We start from the raw sequence: 22,091 nt of genomic DNA on the forward strand, positions 1-22,091 counted from the left end.
ATATCTCTAGTATAGTCTGTACAAAAGGCAAGAGAAATGATGCTAATATTTTATCTACTAATAGAAGTGTGAGTTGAGAGGGCAGCAGGAAGCATAGCTTGGGGAGACAGAGGAAATAAAAGGAACATTAACTTAAAAAAGGTAAGTGTTTCTCAGCATTCTTTCTCAGCAGAATGTACATAACTCCTCCTAGAATAAGGGGATTTCTGGCATTTAGTTAAGAGTCAGAATTTGATGACAAACCCTTAAATGCTACCCATGAGAAGCTGCCTGGAAACTTCCGTTTCTATGAATTCTGATGACAGCTGTACATACATCTTGTGTTAGGAACCTGGTGCTTAGAATCCTCAGACATTCAAACTTTTTTTTTCCCTTTTTCTTAACAGTGTGTTCTCATGGTTGTACCAGTTGAGGTAAAGTTCTGCACTTTGGCAGTGGCTTACGCACTTGCGGAAAAGGTTGTAGAGCAGAAAGTTGACTTTTTCCAGCAGCTGAGGTCTTTGCACAGGAATAGGGTCCCCATCATAAGTCAGCCTGGTCAGGAGTTCATCCAGTTTTTCTAGTTGCCTTCTGACTTGAAAGAGACTCTCTGCCAACAGTGTAAAGCTACAGCAAGACAAAGAATTAGTTTGCAATCTTTCTTGTAAACAGTTTCTTGGAACACAAGAACTACTGAAGTTCTTGCTTGGGGAAAATCAGAATCTGTATTGAATGGTGCTTTCCAGCTTTGCCCAAACTCCCATCCATCCATCTTTTGTTTACAGGACTATATAAATACATTGGGCAAATCACCTGCTTTATCTTCAAAGATAAATGTTTTCACAACAATGCAACACCGTCTGTGATAATTTGGAAGAAATATATACATGGTCCTAGTGTTGTACATGCAGGGCACTTGTGCCAACATTAATTATTTCCTACAGCTCAGGAGTTTTGCAAAATGTATTCTTTAAAAGGACAATATTTATATAGAATGAGCAAGTTAACAAGACTAAAGAAGTGTAAAAGCAGTTAGGAAAAAGAAATCCAAACATACTTGATAACAGTCCAGTAGGATATGTGCGTATAAAATTACAATTTAAAGCTATTTTTAGCATGTTCATTCGGGAAAAAAGAAGTACTCCAGTGAAAAAAAGAAAAAACCTACACAGAATAAAAAAGCAAACGACCACTTTTTTTTTCACTTTTAAAATTTTCTTGATAATTTTCCTTCCTTTTTAACTATTACATTTTACTTCACCTTTTCCATATGAGAGTTTTGATGGGAGAGTAGTGACCATGATGTTGTGGCGACATTTTGTGAGTACACTATATTTTGAATATAATGCTATTTTCATTTTATTTGCAATCTCTTCAGAGTTGCCATCACAGAGACTACTGCCATTCAATCCCTACACAGTGTAAAGTCTGGAGGAGTGAGTCAAAGCATAAAGCCTCTACCCAGCTCCTGCCTAGACACAACTCCCACTGCCTTCAATGACAAACTCAGCACCATTCTTACTCAAGCAAAACTCCCAAGTGGGTATGTCTCATGTATCTGGAAGATACAAACCCAAAAATTAGCGTTTGTGACGAGCCAGGCTAGTGTTCATTTAGAATGATGAATGTTGCTTTTAGTGAGCACCTTTTAGTTATTTACTCTCTTAGCTGCTGGTGAATTTGCTGCTGTTGCAGCTGATCTAAAGGAATGATCATTTCAAGTGCAGCAGACTTCCTGTGGTTTTCGGTGGAAGCACGAGGTCAGGGCAGGTTTACCAGTTCTGGAGCTGGTCGAGCCCCCCGTGGAGGGGCCCCCCGATGCAGGCGATCTGCTGCCGCCTCTTCCAGTCCAGCAGCTCCTCGGTCAGCATGTTGCTCATCAGCACATCGATCTCATGGATCACACGCCCGATCTTACTGAGCACCTCCTGGAAAAGAGCAAAGGTGCCACTAACTGACCACAGGCAACAGCTGCAGAATTCACCAGCCAGCATGAAGCACTTACCATGTTTTTTTTCAATTATTCTGAAAGGAACCGTGTTTAGTTCCTATTGCTTCAGTGACAGGATTCGTCATCCACTGTATATTAATTCTGAATCCCTATGAATTCTTCTTCAGTAATTTTTTTTTTTTTGGGAGGGTAGGAGGGAAGAGTGTGGCATTATTTGTGGGCATAATATCTCCAAGATTTTGAGACTTGCAAGCTCTGTCAAGTTCAGAAAATTCTGCTGTTGTTTTGCATCATATAAAATGCATTGTGTTTTTGTTTGCTTGATTTAATCATAACCCTGCCCTCATGGACTCAAATTGCTTCACTCTTAAGCTGTGCAGAACCATATCCTTGACTGAGCTGTTACTTAATTGCCAATTTCTTAACTTCTAGTTCAAATCACCCCGACCTGCCCAAACATTTTACAAATTTTTAACTCCAGTGAAATGAGTCTGCTCTTCTGAGATGAAAATTTAGAAAGACACACATATGCATTTGAGTATTTGGTGCGAGAATAAGGGGAGAAAGCAGATAAACCACAAATGACAAAACATTGTCACTAACCTTTCTCTTGTAGTCTAAAGTATTGAGCATTGCCTGCAACGCCAACATTTCCTGTTTAATGAGGGCGCTGTTTTTGTCATTCTGCTCTGCAGGGGACGAAAAAAAATCAGTATAAATACGTGTGGGTGTGTGTGCCTGTTTATAAGGGGAGATGAGGAAAACAAACCACAACCAGGCTGTAGCAAGAACTAGTGAAAAAATAAACTGTGAACATCAGTAGATTATGCAACAGACTATTTCATTTGAAAGGACTAGCTTTAGTAAAAGTTTAACACAAGGTTTTATGGATCCTGTCTGTAGATGTGTTTGTGGGGCAGGAAAAGGCAGAAAACATACAGGTGATAGCCAGAGTTCTCTAAATTTCTCATCCCTGTGCATACTCCTGTGTATTATGTACATCTGGCTTGGATCAATGATTGATCTGTAAACACAAACAGCTCATGGTGTCAGCAGTTAGGCTAAAGCCCTTTGGACTTGATGTGAATTACAATGTCTGGCTGAGAGGCATTTGCAACAGAGATGAAGTGCTCATCACCAGGGGAATTTCAGCAGCCAGGAGTACTGGTCACTGGGCATTTCCCCCTCTGTCTAGTGTTTGTCCTTCTCTGGGTCAGGCACTAGTTTCAAGAGCCCCCAAGCTCACCCATGCTCTTTCACATGCAGCTCTTTCCCACCCTCACTTTCACCAACCTTTTGCATCTTTAATGCTACATTCAAAAAAGAAATTGGTGCCAACTGTGTGCCTGCCAAGCTCTGGATGGATGCCTTCCTATTGAGTCAGGGTAGATGTTTCAGTAGAGGCAGACCAGTAACCAGCACCACCTCAGCCACAGCAATTGCTCCCACACACTCTGAGCTGGCTGTGCTGGAGCAGAGCAGTGAAATTTAAGCCCTGAAAGTCATTTATTGTCAGCATGTCTTATGTCAGTCCAGCTTTCAGGTATCTGTGTGGTCAGTAATTATAATTGACCTGATGACTAGAAACTCATGGCAACTCTTCTGATTGCTGGGTCATATCCAGCCTTCAACATTTAGGACCGATGTGCTTAAGGACTTGGATGTTTTAAGCCCAGCATCTTTGCAGTTTCAAAGGAAGGTAATATAAAGATGTCTGAGCAGACACAAGCAGACCCCAGTTTCTTTTCTGAAAGAGATCATGCAAGGACTGCTCCACATGCAGATCTCAGGCACCACAGGCTGGTGAAACATGCATTCAGAGTGCTTACCAGCTGGTTATCACCACTGTGGTCAAAAAAGAACAGAAAGCCAAGTTAGAGGCAAGAAAAATCAGTTCTGCATGACTCTGGGAAATAGGAGTCCCTTCCACATTCTCCCAAAAAAAGGGCCATGTAAAAGGTGAGGATATTGAGAAATAGGTTCTTTAAATTAAGAAATGTACTACTTTATATGCCATTAGGTAGCTTATCCATAGGAAATAACTATACTTCCTTTACCCTCTTAACCCCAAAAGAGTAATTTTGTTCCAGGACTAAAACTTTATATAAACCAAAGATCCATTTTTATGTTTACATATATTAATCAAGTAATGCACACAACCCCCTGATGCTGTAGTCTAGCTGCAGAACCAGCCATTTCCTAGCGAATCTTAAAATGAGTATAAAAACTCTTACCTAAGCTCTGTATTGTTTTGTACCTGAAGTCAAATTCCTCCTGCAAGTCTTCCAAGTATTTCACATCTTGGTCAGTCATCTTTGACAGGAGAGAAATGAACAAATGCATGATGTAGTATTTTCCTGTCTTACCACTTGAAAACCCCTGAACAGTTCTGGGAACTCTTGTTTACTGTCTTGTAAACTTTATAAAGTACGATTGAATAATAAATTTATAGCTACAGATTTATTTTACTTGTTTAGAAAGTCAAATATCATCCTCTATCCTGCATTTGACAGTGGTTGATTCAGCTTTATCCCTTCATGTTTACTAGTGCAATGACATAAAAGAAAGTACGAACAATTGTGTTAGCCTGAGCTAAACTGAAATTGTTATGCCCATAATGCATAACATTGAAACTTTAAAGCAGGGCAAAGGGATAATTTTACATTTACTTAAATGGAAATTTAATAGGGGTGTGCAAAGCCAAAAAAGGTGGAGTCACACAGGAGTAGAGCTCACAGAATTTATTTACAGAATGTCTTTAAAATTTGGATACAGAAATGAAACATTTTTGCTGCTTTGGCATTTTGCAGCTTTCTTTTCATATGTGCTATTAAAAATATTAAAGATATTTTCTAGTAAACAATCAATAATAATTCAAAACACCCCATCAAAAGAAGGAAAATAAAACTGTAGGAAATTATCTGCTGTACTTTGAAGGTCTATTTCTGTGCTGTTTATAGGAAGCCTTGATTTTGCCAACAACTCATAAACAATCCTTTTTGGTTTCCGAAGATGTGCACATTAAGAGTCTGAAAATACAGAAACTTGTTTGCTAAAGGAGCCCACACACAATTAGCCATTTTGGCTTACTCTTTATTTTTGGATACTAAAGTTTTAAATTATATGTGTAAAGTATGAAATTACATGCACGAGGAGCTGGCTAATTTCTGCGTTCAACTTAATTACCTACTAAAATAACCCAGCCCTGCTATCTAGAAAATGTTCTCATTTTCAGTGGTCCTTCAGGGGTGGCTGTGCTTCCCCACACAGGCAGGATGAGCAGCTTGACAGGCTGCTGCTTTGTCTGCTCTGCAACTCTTTATCTACACATAAAGTTGTAAGATGAGACCTAGTATTACATTCTTCTGAATCTACTTTATCCTTCTAAGGGTTTGATCTCTCTAACCCTTCTTCTCTGTGAAAGAATGATGAGAGAATGCTGCTAGGATCTCTTTCCAGTATACCAGAAGTGTTTCTCTTGAACAACATATGGAGAGGTATTTCAAATATAGTTTCTACCCTGAGACTGCTACAAAGCTGAAAATGGGGATAGCAAAAAAGCCGTGGGTACTTTGAATCCTTATCCTGCCTTGAACTGAATGGGCATTCTCTGAGCTTTCAAGGTCTCTGGGACATAGCTACAGGTTTGGCTCAGCCCAGCTGTGGCCTGCCATGGCATGAGAAACTCCTGGAGAGTGGTTACCATCAGCTGCCAGTGTTCTTGTCCCCTCATGACTCCAAACCACGCAATTGTGTCACGTAGCCTTCAGCTCGACAAAGGTCTCGGTGCATGACTCAGAGCTTGGGAAGGTTAAGCTACTGCTGACCCAGCTAAAGGAGGTGAAATTGCAAAAATACATTTTCTGAACTTCTCATCTTTTTAGAGACTGTAGCTATGCTTTTACTGCACTCAGTGGTCTGCCTGCAACTTCCCTGGGGATGAGTGTGGCAGCTTTAAAATAGGGAGCTCTCACACTGAACCCAGACAGCTGCTAATACCCGAGGATCCAGGTGTGTCCTGAGCTGTCAGTCTGGGCAGATGTCCTTGTTGGCAAAAGTTGTTGTGCTACTCAGCCTAAAGATAGCTCAGGTGTGTCTATATGAAAATCAGGTAGGCAGAGACAGCACACAGGACAAAAAAGGTACCTGAGCGCTGTTCTTGATTGCTGACACTTTGTGTTCTACATTTCTTTGACGTTCTGAAACCACAGAGTTCTGTAGAGACTTTTCCAGTGGCCCCTGGAACACATTGAACAGATAATTGGTGGGTGAGTAATATTAATAATAATAATAATAGGTGATAGAAACTGTACTGCAAGTTCCAGCAGAGAGAGGGAATTCCAAAGCCAGTGTTCAACCATCTGCAGACTGCTGTAAACACACAGACAAGTTTAGTTCTAAACATTTGAAAAACATGAAGCTTTAACTTTGAAATCCAAGAGATTAAAAGGTGTGGGTATACTGCAGGTATTAAATATCAGGTAAATGAAATATAGATTATTAGATTTTTAAAAAAATATCCATGGCACAAGACTCATATAGGAATATGTATTACATCCATAAGTGATTAACAAGAACATGTTTGTCTTAAAAATTCTCTCTGGGTTTTCATCATGTAACAATTTCCCCAAAATAAGTTTCATATTTAATTTGACTTTTTTTTTCTCCAAACAACATAAAAATCATCAGTAACTCTATAAATCATCCAACTGTATTGGATGGAATGTCTTTTGCATTTCATAGTTAATATGAATTAATGCATTGCATAATTTAAAATACACACATCTGTTTTGCAAAGAATAATCTCTTTAAAACCTTTCCTACAGATTAAAGTCTTTGAAGATTAGCTGTGACATGGAAGTCCCTCATAGCAATGTTTCCAGCAGAAGAGTCACTAATGAAGTTCAAATGTGAGTTTAAAGGGCAACATTTGGCAACCCCGAGTGCACACAAATCACTTCAGTGGAATGAGGGGACAGGATTTGGTTTGAAAAGCATGTGAGCAGATTAACATGGAGCAGATTAGTGAAATGTAATTCATTACCTGTACAGGCATGCTGGCTGCAGCCAATATTCTTCTTTCTTCTCTTAAGCAGTTTGAGATGATCACTGCTATATGCATGGGATTACCATGATATTTGCCCTGCAAGCACAAGTAAATACAACTCAAAAAAATTCCACAATTCAGGATGTCCCTCTGGAAATCACAAGCAACATGATGTATGAGTGTCTATGAGGTGCAGATTGGTGTGGGTGGAAAAGAGTCCCCTTTTCATGTGCTGGTTCAGCCTTTCAGGGCAGCATCAGTTAGTGCCACCGTCATAAAATATTCTGAACAATGTTCCACAGAGATTATAAAGATACAATTCCGAGATGTATATAATTTGGAGATCAAATTGCTCCCCTGCTAACACAGCTGTTTTGAAAGGGCTTTCCTGTCAGCCTATTCTGGGCATGATTTTATCACACCTTCGATTTTCAATAGGAGGCTGCTGCTTAGCATGTAGCACTTCTGCCAACAAATAAAGTTTGTAAGCATATCAATATGATAATGATGCAAGCAGGAAAGCTTCCTCAGCATAAAGCACAAGACTTTAAAATTTAATGTCTATGAACAATTTTTCTCTTTTAAAAAATAATGTGCCTGAGATGAAGGAATAAGTAATTTTTGAACCAAGCCAAAGAATGAAAAAAAAATCTATATTTTTATACCACCATAAATAAAGTGCTGAATTGCTGACGCGTGACTGAGGACTGGGCACAATTTGAACTAATATTGGTTTATGCTGTATTTATAAAATTGGAATGATCCAGGACTCTCAAGCCGCTTCCTTTATGGTGATATATTCATTCATTGTTTCTCAGTATCCTTCATGCCTTTCATTCAGTACCATTCATTCAGATACCCTTCATTCACTGCTCATAGTGTTTGTCCATTCATCAGAATTAATCCATTTAATTTCTCTTCCTGTACAGTTCCCACTTCTGGACTTACTCTATTTTTTCCTCTTTATCATTAGTCTTTATTTCCATCATATCTCCCTGCCACTCAGAACCTCTTTTATTCTAGCTATCTCTGAATGTGGCACAGTAAGTTTATATACTTTGATACTTTATATTCTTTAATTGATGCCATATCTTCCTTTGATATCTCACACCAATTGTTATGTTAGACACAAGGATGTGAATGCATCTGACAGAAATGTGAACACATTGCTTCTGTATGCAGCAAGTACTGTGGCATTAAACATACCTTTCTAATGCTTTTCACTAAACACTTCCTGTGAGCTTATGCATAAAATGTGTAATCTGAAATATGCTTTGACTTCAATTGCAAAGTAAAGAAATACCATATTAAAAATAATAGTTTTGATCATGGCAACTTGGTTTGAGTTGCTTGGTATTAAATACAATGTGTACTGTGGTTCCAGGTATGGACTAAGGCAAAAGATACAGGGCTCTTAAAACTAAATAACCAAGGTACCAAAAAGTTCCCTTCCAAGAAAGCTTTGACTGCCCTGTCATTGTTAGCAATGAAACAAAACTTTGTTTCTATGGTTTCTGAAATCTTTTCAGGACAGGAAAAGTACATGCCCCACAGTGCAGCCAGTGCACACCCAGAGTAGCCCCAGTGCTGTGCCTCCCTTCATGTCCTTAAAAGCAGTTCAGGAAGGTACTTTGCTCCAGCAGCCATCTGTATCTGAGGAACAGGAGTTATGAACCTGACTGGTTTTAGGAGCTTCTCTGTAAACAAGAAGCGGTGAGTAATACTACCCAGGACACACTATGCCTCAGATCAAACACCAAGCACTCCCTCCCTGCCTGCTCCTTCCTGGGCAGTGGGAGGAGACTCGATTGAGGATACACTGCTGATTTCCATGTCAAATAACAGTGCCAAAGATCTGTCACTACACATTTCTCCCTGGCAGCTCCATGGCTGTGAGGCCAGTAACTACAATGTCGCTGCACGCTTCCTTCAACACCACTGCACTTCAGGTCCAGTAATGTATTCACAGTCCCCTTCACTGGGCATATTCCCAATCTCTCTCTCTGTAGGGTCAGGATGTAGCTTTGGGAAGGAAATAGAGCCATGTGGGAAATGGCTGTGATCTTCCTGCAAAGGACTGAGTGAGGTGTCATGTGGAACTGAGGTGCAACAGCCACAGCCAGGGCAAATTAACTGCAGCAGAGAGTGGTTGTGCTTCTGGCTGTGCTCCAGCTCAGTGCCTGACTCCTTAGGGAGCCAATCCAGGCTGCTAACTGGCATGGAAATGACTCATGCTTTTTTTACTGACTGGGTTTTCTGCTCCTTGGTGGACTGAAACTGCTCAGCAAAAGATCAGTTTATTATTAGGGATGAGCACAGGTGAAGTTGGGAGAGGGGGAAACAGTCCTGCCTTGTTCCAGCTGTTGTGGCTAAGCCTGTCTCATCCATCTGTACCTTGATTAGAGGGGAAAAAGTCCTGTTACTAATAAGGTTTGGGATGAAAGCTGTGGGGAGAAATCTGCCACTGCTGTAAGACCACTGATGGGCATATTAATTCCTCTGTTAACTTCTGCTTGTGGCTGTTACTTATTTTTGGTAGTAAAACAGGGTTTCACCTTCCCCTAGATGACCAGTAAGTGTTCATGCCATACACTGGTACCTGAAGCTACAAAGCCTGAGGTTCTCTAGCTTACCTTTGAGGCTTTCCTTAGTCCTGGCTTACCACTGCCCAACAGAATTCCAGCACTGCAAGGGTTTAAAGGGGTCCAGAAAAACTATTTAATCAAGTCAAGAAGTAAATATCCTCTCTTGGAGCTGGAAAAATGCATTTATGTAGAAGAGGCTCTTAAAAAAATTGTGACAGTGGGATGTGTTAAAATTCCCCACAAAGGATACCAGTTATTAGGGACTTCCCTAGCGTTTCTAGACACGATTCATATGCAAAACTTTCAAAAGCTCTTCCTTCCTCTCCCTTCCTTTGTTTCATTAAGAGAAAAGCATCTGAATCAAAAGGTGCAGTGGAAATTCACTTTTTTTTCCTCCCTTTCTTTCTTGTCTAACTCATAAATCTCTAGAAACAAGCTGGGTCCATAGTGATTCCCATACTTATGCCAGGCTGGTGCTTCTTCAACTTGATTCAGCTTGAGTAGATGCCAAGAAGGTCAATAGAGAGCTGCCACCTGTGCTCCTGGAGCAGCCCCTTTTGCAGTAAGGGAACAGATGGATTGCAACTCATCAGTAATAAATGGATAAGTGAATTGTAACACTAAATATCTCAATAATTGCAACTTATTGAATAACGAATGCTGCTAAAAGCCACAACAGCCATGTTTTTGACTCTGGAAAAATAATAATACTAAAAAACTTCTGCCTGTGTTTTGTACTTCTCAGGTGTAATTACACTTTGGAATGCACAGCTTGGTATTCCCTTATTATTCACCTACTGCCAGCTCTTGTTGCTCTGCACTTCCATTTTGCCTTCAGTTGAGGGCAGAAATTGCCCAACATGACCTTGATTTCTGAATGACTATTGAAAACCATCTCTTAGCAGCAAAGAGTAGTTTAAGTTGGAAAATTAAGGAACTTTAACCAAAAATGGCTTGTGAGATGGGGGAATCCTAACTTAGAGTGAGATGAACACTAGCAGCCAGAAGAGGAAGAAGAATGTGGATTCTTTAGATATGCAAACTCCTATTAATAAGTTTAAACATGTAAGGAAAAAAATTATATTTGTCTTTTGACAAATACCAACACAGAGAAATTGACGATTCACTTTTCTTCTTTCAAATCAAAATATCTGCTAATGCTACTGTAATTGTGTTGTTCTTAGAAGTTTTCTTTCTCCTCTCTTCTGTTCCAATGAGGTCTTTCCATGCCATGAGTTACAACAAACAACAAATTATCTTATTTGGACTGGATTCTTCTCAAGAACTAACAGCATGATGCTAAATTTAAGCAAACAGGGGGAACTTGAACTTTCATTCTGAGCAGGTGACAATTTTCTGAGAATGCTGATGACATTTCCTTGGAGAAAACCTTCCTACTGCCACCCGGCATGCACTCTTTCCACTCCAGGGACATCTGTTGTGACAGTACCTTACTAGATCATGGAGAAAAACAAAGCCATTTCTGCAAAAACAGTCTGTACGTTATAGCATGCAGAGTTTATGCCCTTTAGCTAAATTTTAAAACAGCTTGAACTCTTTGGAGTATGTTAAAGGTGCATGAAACAGTGGCTGGGGAAATGCAAGGTTAGGTTCTGTAAGCTGCAAGGTCATGGAGAAACTTTAAAATACGTATTATGACATTTTAAATTACACGTGCTTTCAAAAAGAACACCAAATGACTATCAGTTTTAGTATCTGCTTACTCTGACAGAAATGAAGAAATCCAGACCAGAGTCTTCTCTTACTCTTCTTTTCTTCCCATTTTTTAAACTTCAACATTTTAGCTGATTTTCCTGTGGGTGGCTCCATCACAAAGTGGATCATTCCCAGCCACACTAACACTGACTGCTTTCCATGTGTCAAAGGGCTCTGTACACACCTATCAGTGAATACTGGATGTGCACTATGTGAGCAGCTGGCTCTGTTTTCAGTGGGTAAAGCAGGGGATTAGCTGTTGGTCTCGACTTGTGATGTAGAAGGATGTGCTATGAAACTTTTAGGAAGTCAGTCAGGGGTTTGCCTGATTATCTCTGTGTTTTCAAGGTGACCTATAAAAGGACTTGAGTAGGTTTTGGTGCTTTCCAATTCTGAAAATTGTCTCAGAATTTGGTCAGGTTTTAGCTCCTTTTCTCCTTTTTCTTTTATTTTTCTTTCTTTCTTTTTTTTTTTTTTTTTAACTCTCAAAACCATCAGCTGTATTTCTTCTCATTTCTGCTAGAAAAAGCCCTTCTTGAGCCTTTTAATTGTATACAATAGGAGCTTTACTTGGAGGTGTGGCAGCGTTATTTAGTATGACCATTGAAGTGTTTGTTCATAGTGAATGAATATTTAAAGAAGCTAATGGAAGGGAGGAGAGATAGGAAACAGCAAAACAAAGTCAAGTAAAATTACATTTCCTTCCCTATTGCTTACTTGTGATATGATTCTTTTACAAAGTCTGGTACTCAGCATCTTTCTGGAAAAGCAAATATCTCATCTTTCATAAAATCAAAAACAGGGAGAAAAACCCCTTTTGTCTATCATTTCATTTTTTAAAAGAAAGAGAGATTTGGTGTAGCTGTGTATCTCGGATGTGTGGGTGGGAAGGCATAGCTGTACATACATATTTCCCGTTTTCACCTTCAAATATGACAAATAACACTTCACCTTGATTTGTTTTCTATCTTTGCTTATGCATCCAGGCAGAAAGTCTAATGAAGACAACAGCTGAATACAAAGAAAGAGTTGGTCCTTGTGTTAGCCTGATAAATACTAAGTGCTTGGGAGTTTTTTGAAAGCTTGTACTTAAACAGGCAGTATTCTTACTAAAAAATCTTCTACTAGAAAGATGCCTCTGTTTTATCTAGGTCTTTAAGAGGAAGTGCCTGTGACACTCTCTGTTTAGACTGCTCTTGTTGTACTTTTATTTTTAGATTTCTCCTTCCCCCTCTCAAAATAGGTGAGAGAACTTAAAGGCAACCTCATTGTTTTAGAAAACTCCTATGATGTGTGGGAAGTCCTAATACACAGCTTTGTAGTCTTGTAGTTTTCTCATAGTGTATGATGCATAACTTCCAGATGATCATAATTGTTTCTGGGGACATGTGCAACTAAATTGCAATAGGCAAAGCTGTAAAAGCACAGTGAATGAGCTGTGAAGGCAGAGGTTTTTTCTCTACTCCTCAAATTCCACTGCTGGGTCCTTCCCAGCAGACTCTAAAACCACTCAAGGAATAACCTACAGAAACAGCAGATTTCTGTGCAGGTAGGGAGAGATAAAGCTACAGGAAATACATTTCTGTAGAAATCATCATCAGACAATTGAACTGTATAGACAGGGAGGGGTGAATAATGTTGGGTAGTTCTTATTTGATATTTACTTGAGAATAAATAACTTTTTTTTTAAAATGATATTTATCTCGAAGTGGGCAAAAATACCATGTTCCTGATGAAATAGGGTAAAACGTCAGAGGACAGAGAGGACTGATCTCCACATGCCCCTCCTCCTCTGGGCACAAAGACCTGAGTATTATTAACTAATCTCTCAGGCAGATGTTCAACTGCAACTGGGCTCTTAATTCTTCAGAATGAACAAAGCCCACAAGAGGTTATTTAGCTTGCTTGTATTTTTACTTCTGCCTGCAAGTTAACTCTTTTTCATTCTACAGAAACAAACTGAAAGTTTAATAAACTTTTTTTTGTGTTCTTTAAATAATAACTAGAAACCCCAAAGTATTTTACTTGTAACAAGTAACTTTTTTCAGCCTTGTACCAGTAATTTTTAACAACCTTTGTTAGCTGCAGTCACCAGGCTGCAGTTGCTAGGAGCAGACACCTAGCTGCTTCAGCAAACAGACTTCTGTGCGGGGTTTCCCATCTGCACGCCAAAATTTTCTGAAAAACAGCTTTAATGGTTGTACTGAAAAACTCACTGGGAGCAGTCTAATACAATCTGAATTGTGTTAGGCAGCAGGACATGCTGGTTCAAAACACATCCGACCTTACCGTGTTGAGTTGTTGATCTGGCAGGCTACACAAGTGCTAAATACGTGTAAATAACATTTTGAAATGGATCTTCCGTGGTTTATTAGGAACTTTCTCTATTTTGTTCCATTCTCACTCGTTTGTAAGCTTTAACAGGAAACTGCAACTAAAACATCAATGGCTGTTTCCACTCTTTGCAACTGTTTCTCAGCACAGGGCTTATTAGAATTGTTTGTCGAGCACCAGCTGGAATGTCTTGTTTTGGATCTAATGCTGTTTTGTCCACTTTCTTTGATGTACTGAAATGAATACTCTTAGGATTGTTCCTTGAATTCCTTATGCATGTTCCTTTCTGGTACAGAGGCTTTTGTAAACTGTCACTTGAACAAGAGAACCTTTATTTGTTCACTTAGTTCTATCTGGAGAAGCACAGGGTTGTTCGGTGCCCATTACAGATGGAAACAAACTGGGCAGTATAACCAGGAACATGACACAGAGTCAGGAACGCACTGCTGGGTTACTGTTTTAAGCAGCATCATGTAAAGATGGATTTGTAGGAGAAAAGTGCCTTAATATATATTGTTTCAGATGACAGAAGATACTTTCAGAAGCTATTCCAGACCTTTCCATAAAAACAGCCAGAGCCGTGTAGGATAAAGTAATGTAACTAAAGAACTATTTCCCAGCTACTTACTGTAACTTCCAAAAGCTTGATTTTATATAACTGGTGGGTGTGAATCAGCAGCTCTGGTGCTTCTGCCTGACCTCTCCCTTTGTAAACAGACCCTAAGGTGTTAATGGTGTGTGTGCCCACAGACCTGCTCATCCAGGCATAATCCCATTACCCTCCCTCTCCCCATCTCAGGCTCTAGCAGGGCTGGGGAGGTGGTAAAGTTCACCAATACTGGAGAATCTGCTGTGAGAATTAAATGAATTTCATGAATATACATAATTTACAGCAAATTGTTCCCCAGAGCACACACTATACTCATTAACTCAGGCTTCAATGGTAAATGAGCAGAGCAGCCCTTCTTACTCCTGAAATCTGTTATTTCACTTCTATAAAGGAAAATTTATGTAATCAGATTTCACCCTGAATACCATAAATAGAGAAGTGACACAGATGCATGTTGCCATTAATGAGAAGGGATTGCTTTCAGAAGTTATCTTGAGACTAGAGCATAAATAAGGGCTTCAGTTATGAGTAGGATGATTCTGGGAATTTCTGCTTTTGTCCTGATGGCGTTGTCCTGCACCTGTCACAGGGCACAGCACAGACAGAGGCTCCTCCTGAGAGCTCACCTGAACCCACACTTGGGCCAGGCTGCATTTCATGGAGCTAATCCTTGTCTATGAGGAGTGGTCCAGCTTTCCAGCTTGGAGTGTGTGTGGGGAAGGTCATCCCAGAGCTGAACAGGCAGTTGCCATCAGCACCATTCCTAAATGGAGCGGTGGGACATGGGGGCACATCTCTGATTCCCAGGCTGCCCTGGGCTCCCTGGCTGCTCTGCAGCCTGCCTGCTCTCTCCCAGCCCAGATTTTGGCAAGTGAGCCAGGAATGTGGACAGTGCCTATCTTTCATGAGAGTCTCTGAGCACTGAATCCACTAGGGGCTTACAGCAGGGACAGGTGAACGCTGTCACAAACATTCCTTCTGAACACGGGGATGTAAGCGTCCACAGGCCAAGGTCATGCAGACTCCTACATCTGCAATTTGGTTCCTAGAAGTGCCAGGCAGCTCTTCCAAGCTTAACGTCTGCCCTTTACATTTTGTTGTCATAACAACAGCACAAACCACCTCCTTGTGACTAATCTGCTTTGCTTTTCTCCGTTTAGATTTTAAGGAGAAAGAACTGTAAGCGTGGTTTCCCTGCTCTTTCCCCCACTGCCTCTGAACATTTTCTCCCTCTTCCCTTTCCAAGACTGCTGCTGGGGGATGCAGGAGCTCTTTAGGAAGATGGACAGAGAATTTAACCTTAGAAAGAGACTGTGCTGTTCTGTCTCCCACTGAAGAGCACAGCAACAAAAGGCTGCTCTGCTATAAAAACGAATCCAATTTACTGACTTGAGAAGTAATAATAATGTAGGAAGCAAATATGAAGGATTTTAACCTAAAATGCTGACCCTGATTTTAATACAGTATGTGCATTTATACTAGATTAATGTCAAGAAGAAGAGATGTTTCAATGAAAGTAAGAAATAGAGAAGCGAATTACAGAGAGCTAGCAGTGACCACAGCTGCTTAGCTAAGTTTCTTAACACTATTTTTGAGTGCTTATAACTTTTTCAAATTACATATTTCCTGAAACACTATTCAGTGTTTCTTTTTGCCTGCAGATAATTTTGGAAATGTAAGCAGTCTAAGCAGCAATGCCACACTCCATAGTTATTTCTCTAATGTTGAGAGAATAGGGATGGTCCCTGTGATCTAAAAGCAGGGGTGCCAGGCAGACTCATCTTCCTGCTTGGACTTCTGCTCTTTGCCCTTCAGAACCCCCAAGGTTGCCCAAAACTTTGTATTGCAACTGAGGCAGGCGGATTCTCCCTTCTTTCACTATTTCCATTCTTATTTTCACAGAACAACTAACATATTTATGAATGATGTTTCAGTAAACAGAAGATTTTCTCAATTTGATAACAAAAATCTCAAGGAAATCTTTTAGGTGAGGTGTGCTTGGTTGTGGTGCTGGAGACTCCTAGCAATAACACTCTCCAGACTCAGGAACAGCATGGGGAATCTTGATCCTAAGGAGTCCTTGTCTGTCTAGAAAACAGCTGCAGAGGCCACTTATGAGGTGTGCATTGCTTCCTTTCACTAACCATCCAGTTGTATTTCTGATTAAATGTTAGCCTCTCCTTTTGTGTTTTGTCAAGAACTGCAGGTAGCTTTTGAATAGCTTTTGTGTGTTCTCTAATTGAATTTTTCTTCATTATTGCTATTGTCATAGCCTTTCCCACAGCTCAACACACTATGCTGTGTACATAGTGATAAGTGCTGGTTTCCAGCACTATCTATTTTGTCAAGTGTTACTCAGTAGGGTAACACAATTTGGCTCAAAGCAATGAACAAACATTGCACTCGGATCTTGTATTGTGGTTGGACAGCTTTGTGTGTGTGCACCATGCACAAGGGTCTGTGCATCTGTGTGTGGTTCAGAGGGGAAGGAAGAGGAGGGAGCTGTGAAATTTCAAAGAAGTGCTTGCACTAGAGAGCTAACCAGAGATAAAGGTGGACTTATGGTAACTAACCTTCAGAGAAAGTCAAACCAACTCTGTTCACAGAGTCACCAGATAGGAAAAAATGTTTACAAAAGCAACTTCCTCCCCTATTTAGGAACCCAGTCTTTCCTTCATCAGTCACTGAAAAACCTCATTAGTTTCACAGCATAGCATTCCAGCCTCCTGTTCCCTAGGTGGTGTGTTGGGACAAAAAGGACCGTGGCATCCTGCTCTGTACATCAGTCACATTTTTCTGGTGCTGTCTCACAAAGCTGTCACAAACTAGCTCAAACTCCAAGAGTTAGGTGTCTGCAAGGGCTTCCAGCTGTGGCTGGGAAGCCAAATGCCCGTTTCCAATCTTCTCACATATTCAGCAATAAAATGCAACCAGCCATGCGTTAACAAAAGATTAGACCCATAATTAGATAATTTGTATACTCAGAGTTAAGGACATTACAGAACATACTGTCCATGCTATGTGTCATATTCAGTCCATTAATAACACTTGACAGTTGATAACAAGGATGGGCTGTCAGCTGATTTCAGCTACTGTAGCATTTCTTTACTGATGTACTTACCTAATCAGTGAAGAAATAACTTTAACAGCTGCAGCAGGAGCTGTGCAGCTCTACAGAACATGCAGCCCATACCTTGCCTGAAAATGCATTTATCCTCCATGTCCTATACCTTCTCACTAGTAACACAGTGGTTTACACAAAAGTCAAAAATTCTGCTGTCACAGATTTCTTAAGACAGTATAAATTATTTTTCTTATCCAATAATAGGTTGTTATCAAGCTTTGCAAGAGCCTGGTCCTACTTCAGGCTATTCTAATTATTTTGGAGATCAGAATATAGGCTGTGGGTGATAGTGTTCAAGACCAGGAAAAGCTCCAACAGTGAAAGTGCCATCCATGTTTACATGTGTATTTTGGAAGTGAATGGACAGCTTTTTTTGTCTAAATTCAGGTTATGTGTTGTCTTAACACAATGAGGAAAGGTCAACATTAATTAGTGATGGGGAGAGCTGCTGTTTTGTTTTTTTTTCCTCACCTAGAAACATTCTACTGCAATATTCAAGATTCTGATCCTGTTTTATAAGCAGTATAAATAATTGCAGTATCACACATGTGCTCTCAAGGACTTCGTAACACTGTTCAGCTGTAATGGGGAGGCCGGAGCATTTTGGCTTGTTCTGGAATTGCGACTCAGACCCTAGCACCTGAGAAACCATTTAATTACAAATCACCTGAAACTCCCCTCCTCTGGCCTTTCTGGAATGACCCTCCTTTGCTTTGTGCTCTTGCTGAAGCACATAATTATACAATTTCCAAACATGACAGGACTTGAAAGAAAGAGTTTTTATTCAGGCCATTTTCATACTGATTATTACATGAACTCAAATGAGTTCACCCAAGGCCTGATTGCTTGGCTTGGTGTGCCCAATTTGGCAGAGCACACAGAGGTGATGCTTCAAGATTTGGTAAAAAAATTAGAATAAAACAAATGGGGCAGAGAGTAGAAGGAACAACAACGAGAGGCTTTAATTTTGTATAGCTTGTATGTAAATATGTTCTAGTCCTTCTGCCTGTGCACATTGTGATGGTACAACCATAAATGCATTGTCTTTTAAGGCAGGAATACAGTAGTGTAACTGCTTGGCCTCAAATGCTCTTTCCATGGATCTGCTCCTGTAGAAGAATCCTTTATAAGGTGATACAGCTTTGTGGTAAAATGTGCCAAGATCATTGCAAAAACAACAGGATTTCTGCAGTTGAGTAAATCTAAATCTGGTGTTTGAAGAGTACTGAAGTTATGAAAAGTGCCACTCCAAAAACCAGAAAAGAAACAAACAGGAACTTTATTTTTAAATTACAGGAGGCTACTTGCATAGCATAGATGAAAAAGTGGCAGCAATGGAAATAGTGTCATATTTTTAAGAGACACCACTAGGGATAATGAGTAGAAAGACACAGCTATGGAGAGAACCAAGTAATTGATGAAATCATGCTAAGATTTTCCAGGCCAGTGTGTATGTATGTACATATGTCTCAAATAAAGAAAATGTTTGGCAAGCAATGTAATTATTGTATAAGTACTTATGGAAAACACCATCAAAGAAGAGAAAATCCCCCACATTTTCATTGAACTCCATGGCATATCTGCTTTGTGCAGAAGACAGATAGGTGTCAGGAAGTAGGTGACTAATGAAGTGGAACTCTGAGAATCCTTGCCTTAGATACACAATTATTACAGAAACATTCAGCCAATCAAAATAAATATCATTTTGCAGAAGCCTAACGGTAAATCCTGTACGTAATTCATAACAAATAATCCCAGAAAAGCAGCAAGCATGCTAATGATTTACAGAGGTTCCTTTTTCATGGTGCTGCTTTAAGCCCCAAGCATCTATTTTATTCCTTAGTTAAATATCTGTAGGTGTCTGAGAGGTGGTAATTACATTTGTAATAAACATGAGCATCTATAAGCACTGTATTTGTAAGAGCTCAGTGAAACACAGATACGCACAGAGCTAAGAAGTCACAGCATTTGTATCCAAGCTGCATGCATTGAAACAGGAATTACTGCTCCACAGAAAGACAGTGGAGTTGTTATTTGGAATTATCTTGCGGAAGGCTCAGTTTTCCCAGAGCTGCTCGGAGTCTGCGGCAATCGGGGCAGCTCTGAGCTGGGCACTGGAACAAACTGCACTCCACAGAGCCCAAGCACTGCCTCCAGAGAGCAGGGAGAGTGTGCAGGGCAGTTTGGCCTTGGAAGCAATGACCCACCTGCAGCAGCTTCCTGACTCTCTTCAGGTTGTGGATCAAGAGCAGATTCTTCTCCTGCGAAACCCGGTCCAGCTGTTCGTCCACCTGTATTATCAAATTCTGCAAAAGGATCATTGCCATTGCTTCATTGTTGGCTGCAGCCTCCCTAAAGAGTCAATGAACAACAACAATGCACATTTTAAATGCTGTATGATGTGTCAGTCTAGCAGTACAGAAAATGATAATCTATTCAGAAATCTAGGCAGCAAAAAAAAAGATTTTAAGTATATGGTGACTTGCCTATAGTAAGAGCTTGTGAATATTGATTTTTATGATTTTGTGGGTTTTTTTTATTATTCCTATAAATATGCATATAGAGAGGGTGAGGTGTTAGCACAGACAGTAGAGTCAGCCAGAGGAGACAACTAGGGTTTTCTAGCCTCTGGTCCAGTGAATATTTAAATAATTCCAGCTCACTTGTCAGAGGAAATGGGGCTTATGCAAACTGTCCTTCTCACTCAGTCACACAGATATAATTTCTGAGTTTGCTGCCCAGTTTCAGACAAAGTTGGCAACAGGCCTGAAGTCCAAAAGATAGAATTCTTACAAATTTCATGGCAATCTGGCAGGTTGGTAGAAGAAAGAAGTCCAAATTAGCACCTCCACTGAGGGAAACAGCAGCAATAACTTGCTCCAGGAGGCAACAGCCAGATGGCCAGGCAGAAGAGACATCTCTTCACACCAGGCACCAGCTGAGCCTTCCCCCAGCCAAACTATTTGGGGATACAGGAGGACTCTGAGGCTACTGGTCAAGGGTATGTAGGGGACACAGACACATCCAGGCTTTACTGGCTGTGATGATTGTGGTACAGCTTGGTATGTGCAGGGCAATGAGAAAACTGAGGAGGAAAAAGTTTGGACAGCATGGCAATCTTGTCCTTGGGATAGCCTCTCTCCTTTCCTCACAAACAGCAGGTGCCTGTTTGAGATATGCCCGCTAACTCCACGTCTGGCAAAAAGGAGATTTTAATGTTACCCATGTTGCCACAGCCCCATAAAGATGGAGCTACAAACCATAAAGAAAGATTATATTCCTTAGCAGATTTTTCCCCTCCCTGCACAGTAGTCCTCCAATAGTCCTGTGGAGTTAGCTTGAAAAATTGATATGTCTCTTTCTGGTACGACTAATAATTTTTTTCTTTGCATTTAGTTTTGAATCTTCTTAAGATAACTCTCAAGTGAATTGAATCCAAATTTGGACATAAATGGACCTCCTAGAGAACAGTTCCTGTAAACAGCTGGCTTGTTCCCCAGAATTATCCAACTTTAAATGCAATTCTGGACAAGTGAATAATTTTATGCTGCAAGAGGTAAGTGTATAACATTTCCATTTAAAATTAACTTGTATTTTCTTTAAATCAATTTTTATTGGATTTTGTTTAGGAGTAGGTTCCAATGTGAATCTTCACCTCCCAATATTCCCTAAGTTGAAATGGCTAAATCCATTAACTAGTGAAATAGTATTACTGGAGTGTAGATACCTGCACAGTTTGTAAATGAGCACCCTAAAGCCTTCCAGCAAACAAAAGAATTGTTGGTGATTGAAATAAGAGGAGACAGAATGGATGAAATCCTACCAGTCCTGGCTTTCTATCCATTGTGCTAGCAGGTGTCGGATTTCCATGGGGAAGTTATCATCATAGAACTGGTCCACCTGCTCCAAAAACTTTATTTCCAGTTGTTGAACTTGACTCCATTGGGACATGCTACAAAAGAAAGGAATTAATGTTTGCAACTGAAAAATGAACATGAATTACTAATGTAAACTGCAGAAATTGGTTATTTTCATTGTTGCTCTTATATACTTTGACATTTTATTCTGTCTTTCAAAACAGGTGGTACTTGAGTAATTTTAGTCAGTTAAAGGGAAGAGGGAGAAAAGTCAGCAAGGCCATTAAAGAAGTTTTGGTTCTTACACTTGAATAGGCACGTCTGTCAATTCCCTTCCTTTATGTAAATTTTTGAGATACTTTATGATGCTTATAACATGACAAAATTTACACACCATCTCTCATCAAAAGAAGAAGTTTAGGATTGTACTCTTCAAACCTAGGTAGAACTATTGTTATTGAAGGGTAGTGGAAAGCAATGATTTTGCTCTCTTAGTGAATTCATACCACTCAAATTTTTCCTAAAGTCATCATGGTTATGTGTCACTGTGTGTTCCTAAAGCACCATATTTTCTGTTAGGAGAGTACTGCTTTACAATCTAAATCTAGTAAATCTCTACCTTAAATTGCCATAGAATTATATTTGATGTGCCCTGGGGTCTGAGTTTAGTGGGCTCTGCCAACACCCTGGTTCCACAGCAGAGGTGTTCTTCCATTTCATCTTAACAAAAGACACAAAATACATTCAGGGCTAAAGACTGAAGTGAGTCAACAAACTATGGATCTGTTGGAACACTTTTGATAGAAACTTTTCCTGAAGAAAAAGACAAGATTTCATCAAAATGGATATTTTTGTAGAAAGCTGACCTTTTCATATGCAGCTTTTCTA

General features: G+C 39.9%; 1 protein-coding gene across 1 annotated transcript in view; it reads right to left on the reverse strand.

Moving 5' to 3' along the window:
- Nucleotides 1-21,297, reverse strand: part of STAT4 (signal transducer and activator of transcription 4) — a 37,982-nt gene extending 16,685 nt beyond the window's left edge. Inside the window, exons 1-8 of the mRNA XM_059476429.1 lie at nt 21,170-21,297; nt 19,554-19,698; nt 6,975-7,073; nt 6,077-6,169; nt 4,165-4,243; nt 2,534-2,619; nt 1,756-1,907; nt 448-606 (exon numbers count right to left, since the gene is read on the reverse strand). Of these exons, the coding sequence (XP_059332412.1) occupies nt 448-606; nt 1,756-1,907; nt 2,534-2,619; nt 4,165-4,243; nt 6,077-6,169; nt 6,975-7,073; nt 19,554-19,698; nt 21,170-21,297 (941 nt within the window). The remainder of the gene's footprint in view (nt 1-447; nt 607-1,755; nt 1,908-2,533; nt 2,620-4,164; nt 4,244-6,076; nt 6,170-6,974; nt 7,074-19,553; nt 19,699-21,169) is intronic.
- Nucleotides 21,298-22,091: the final 794 nt, after the last annotated feature.

This window comes from Ammospiza nelsoni, chromosome 7, assembly GCF_027579445.1.
Source record: "Ammospiza nelsoni isolate bAmmNel1 chromosome 7, bAmmNel1.pri, whole genome shotgun sequence".
Classification (NCBI taxonomy): Eukaryota; Metazoa; Chordata; class Aves; order Passeriformes; family Passerellidae; genus Ammospiza; species Ammospiza nelsoni.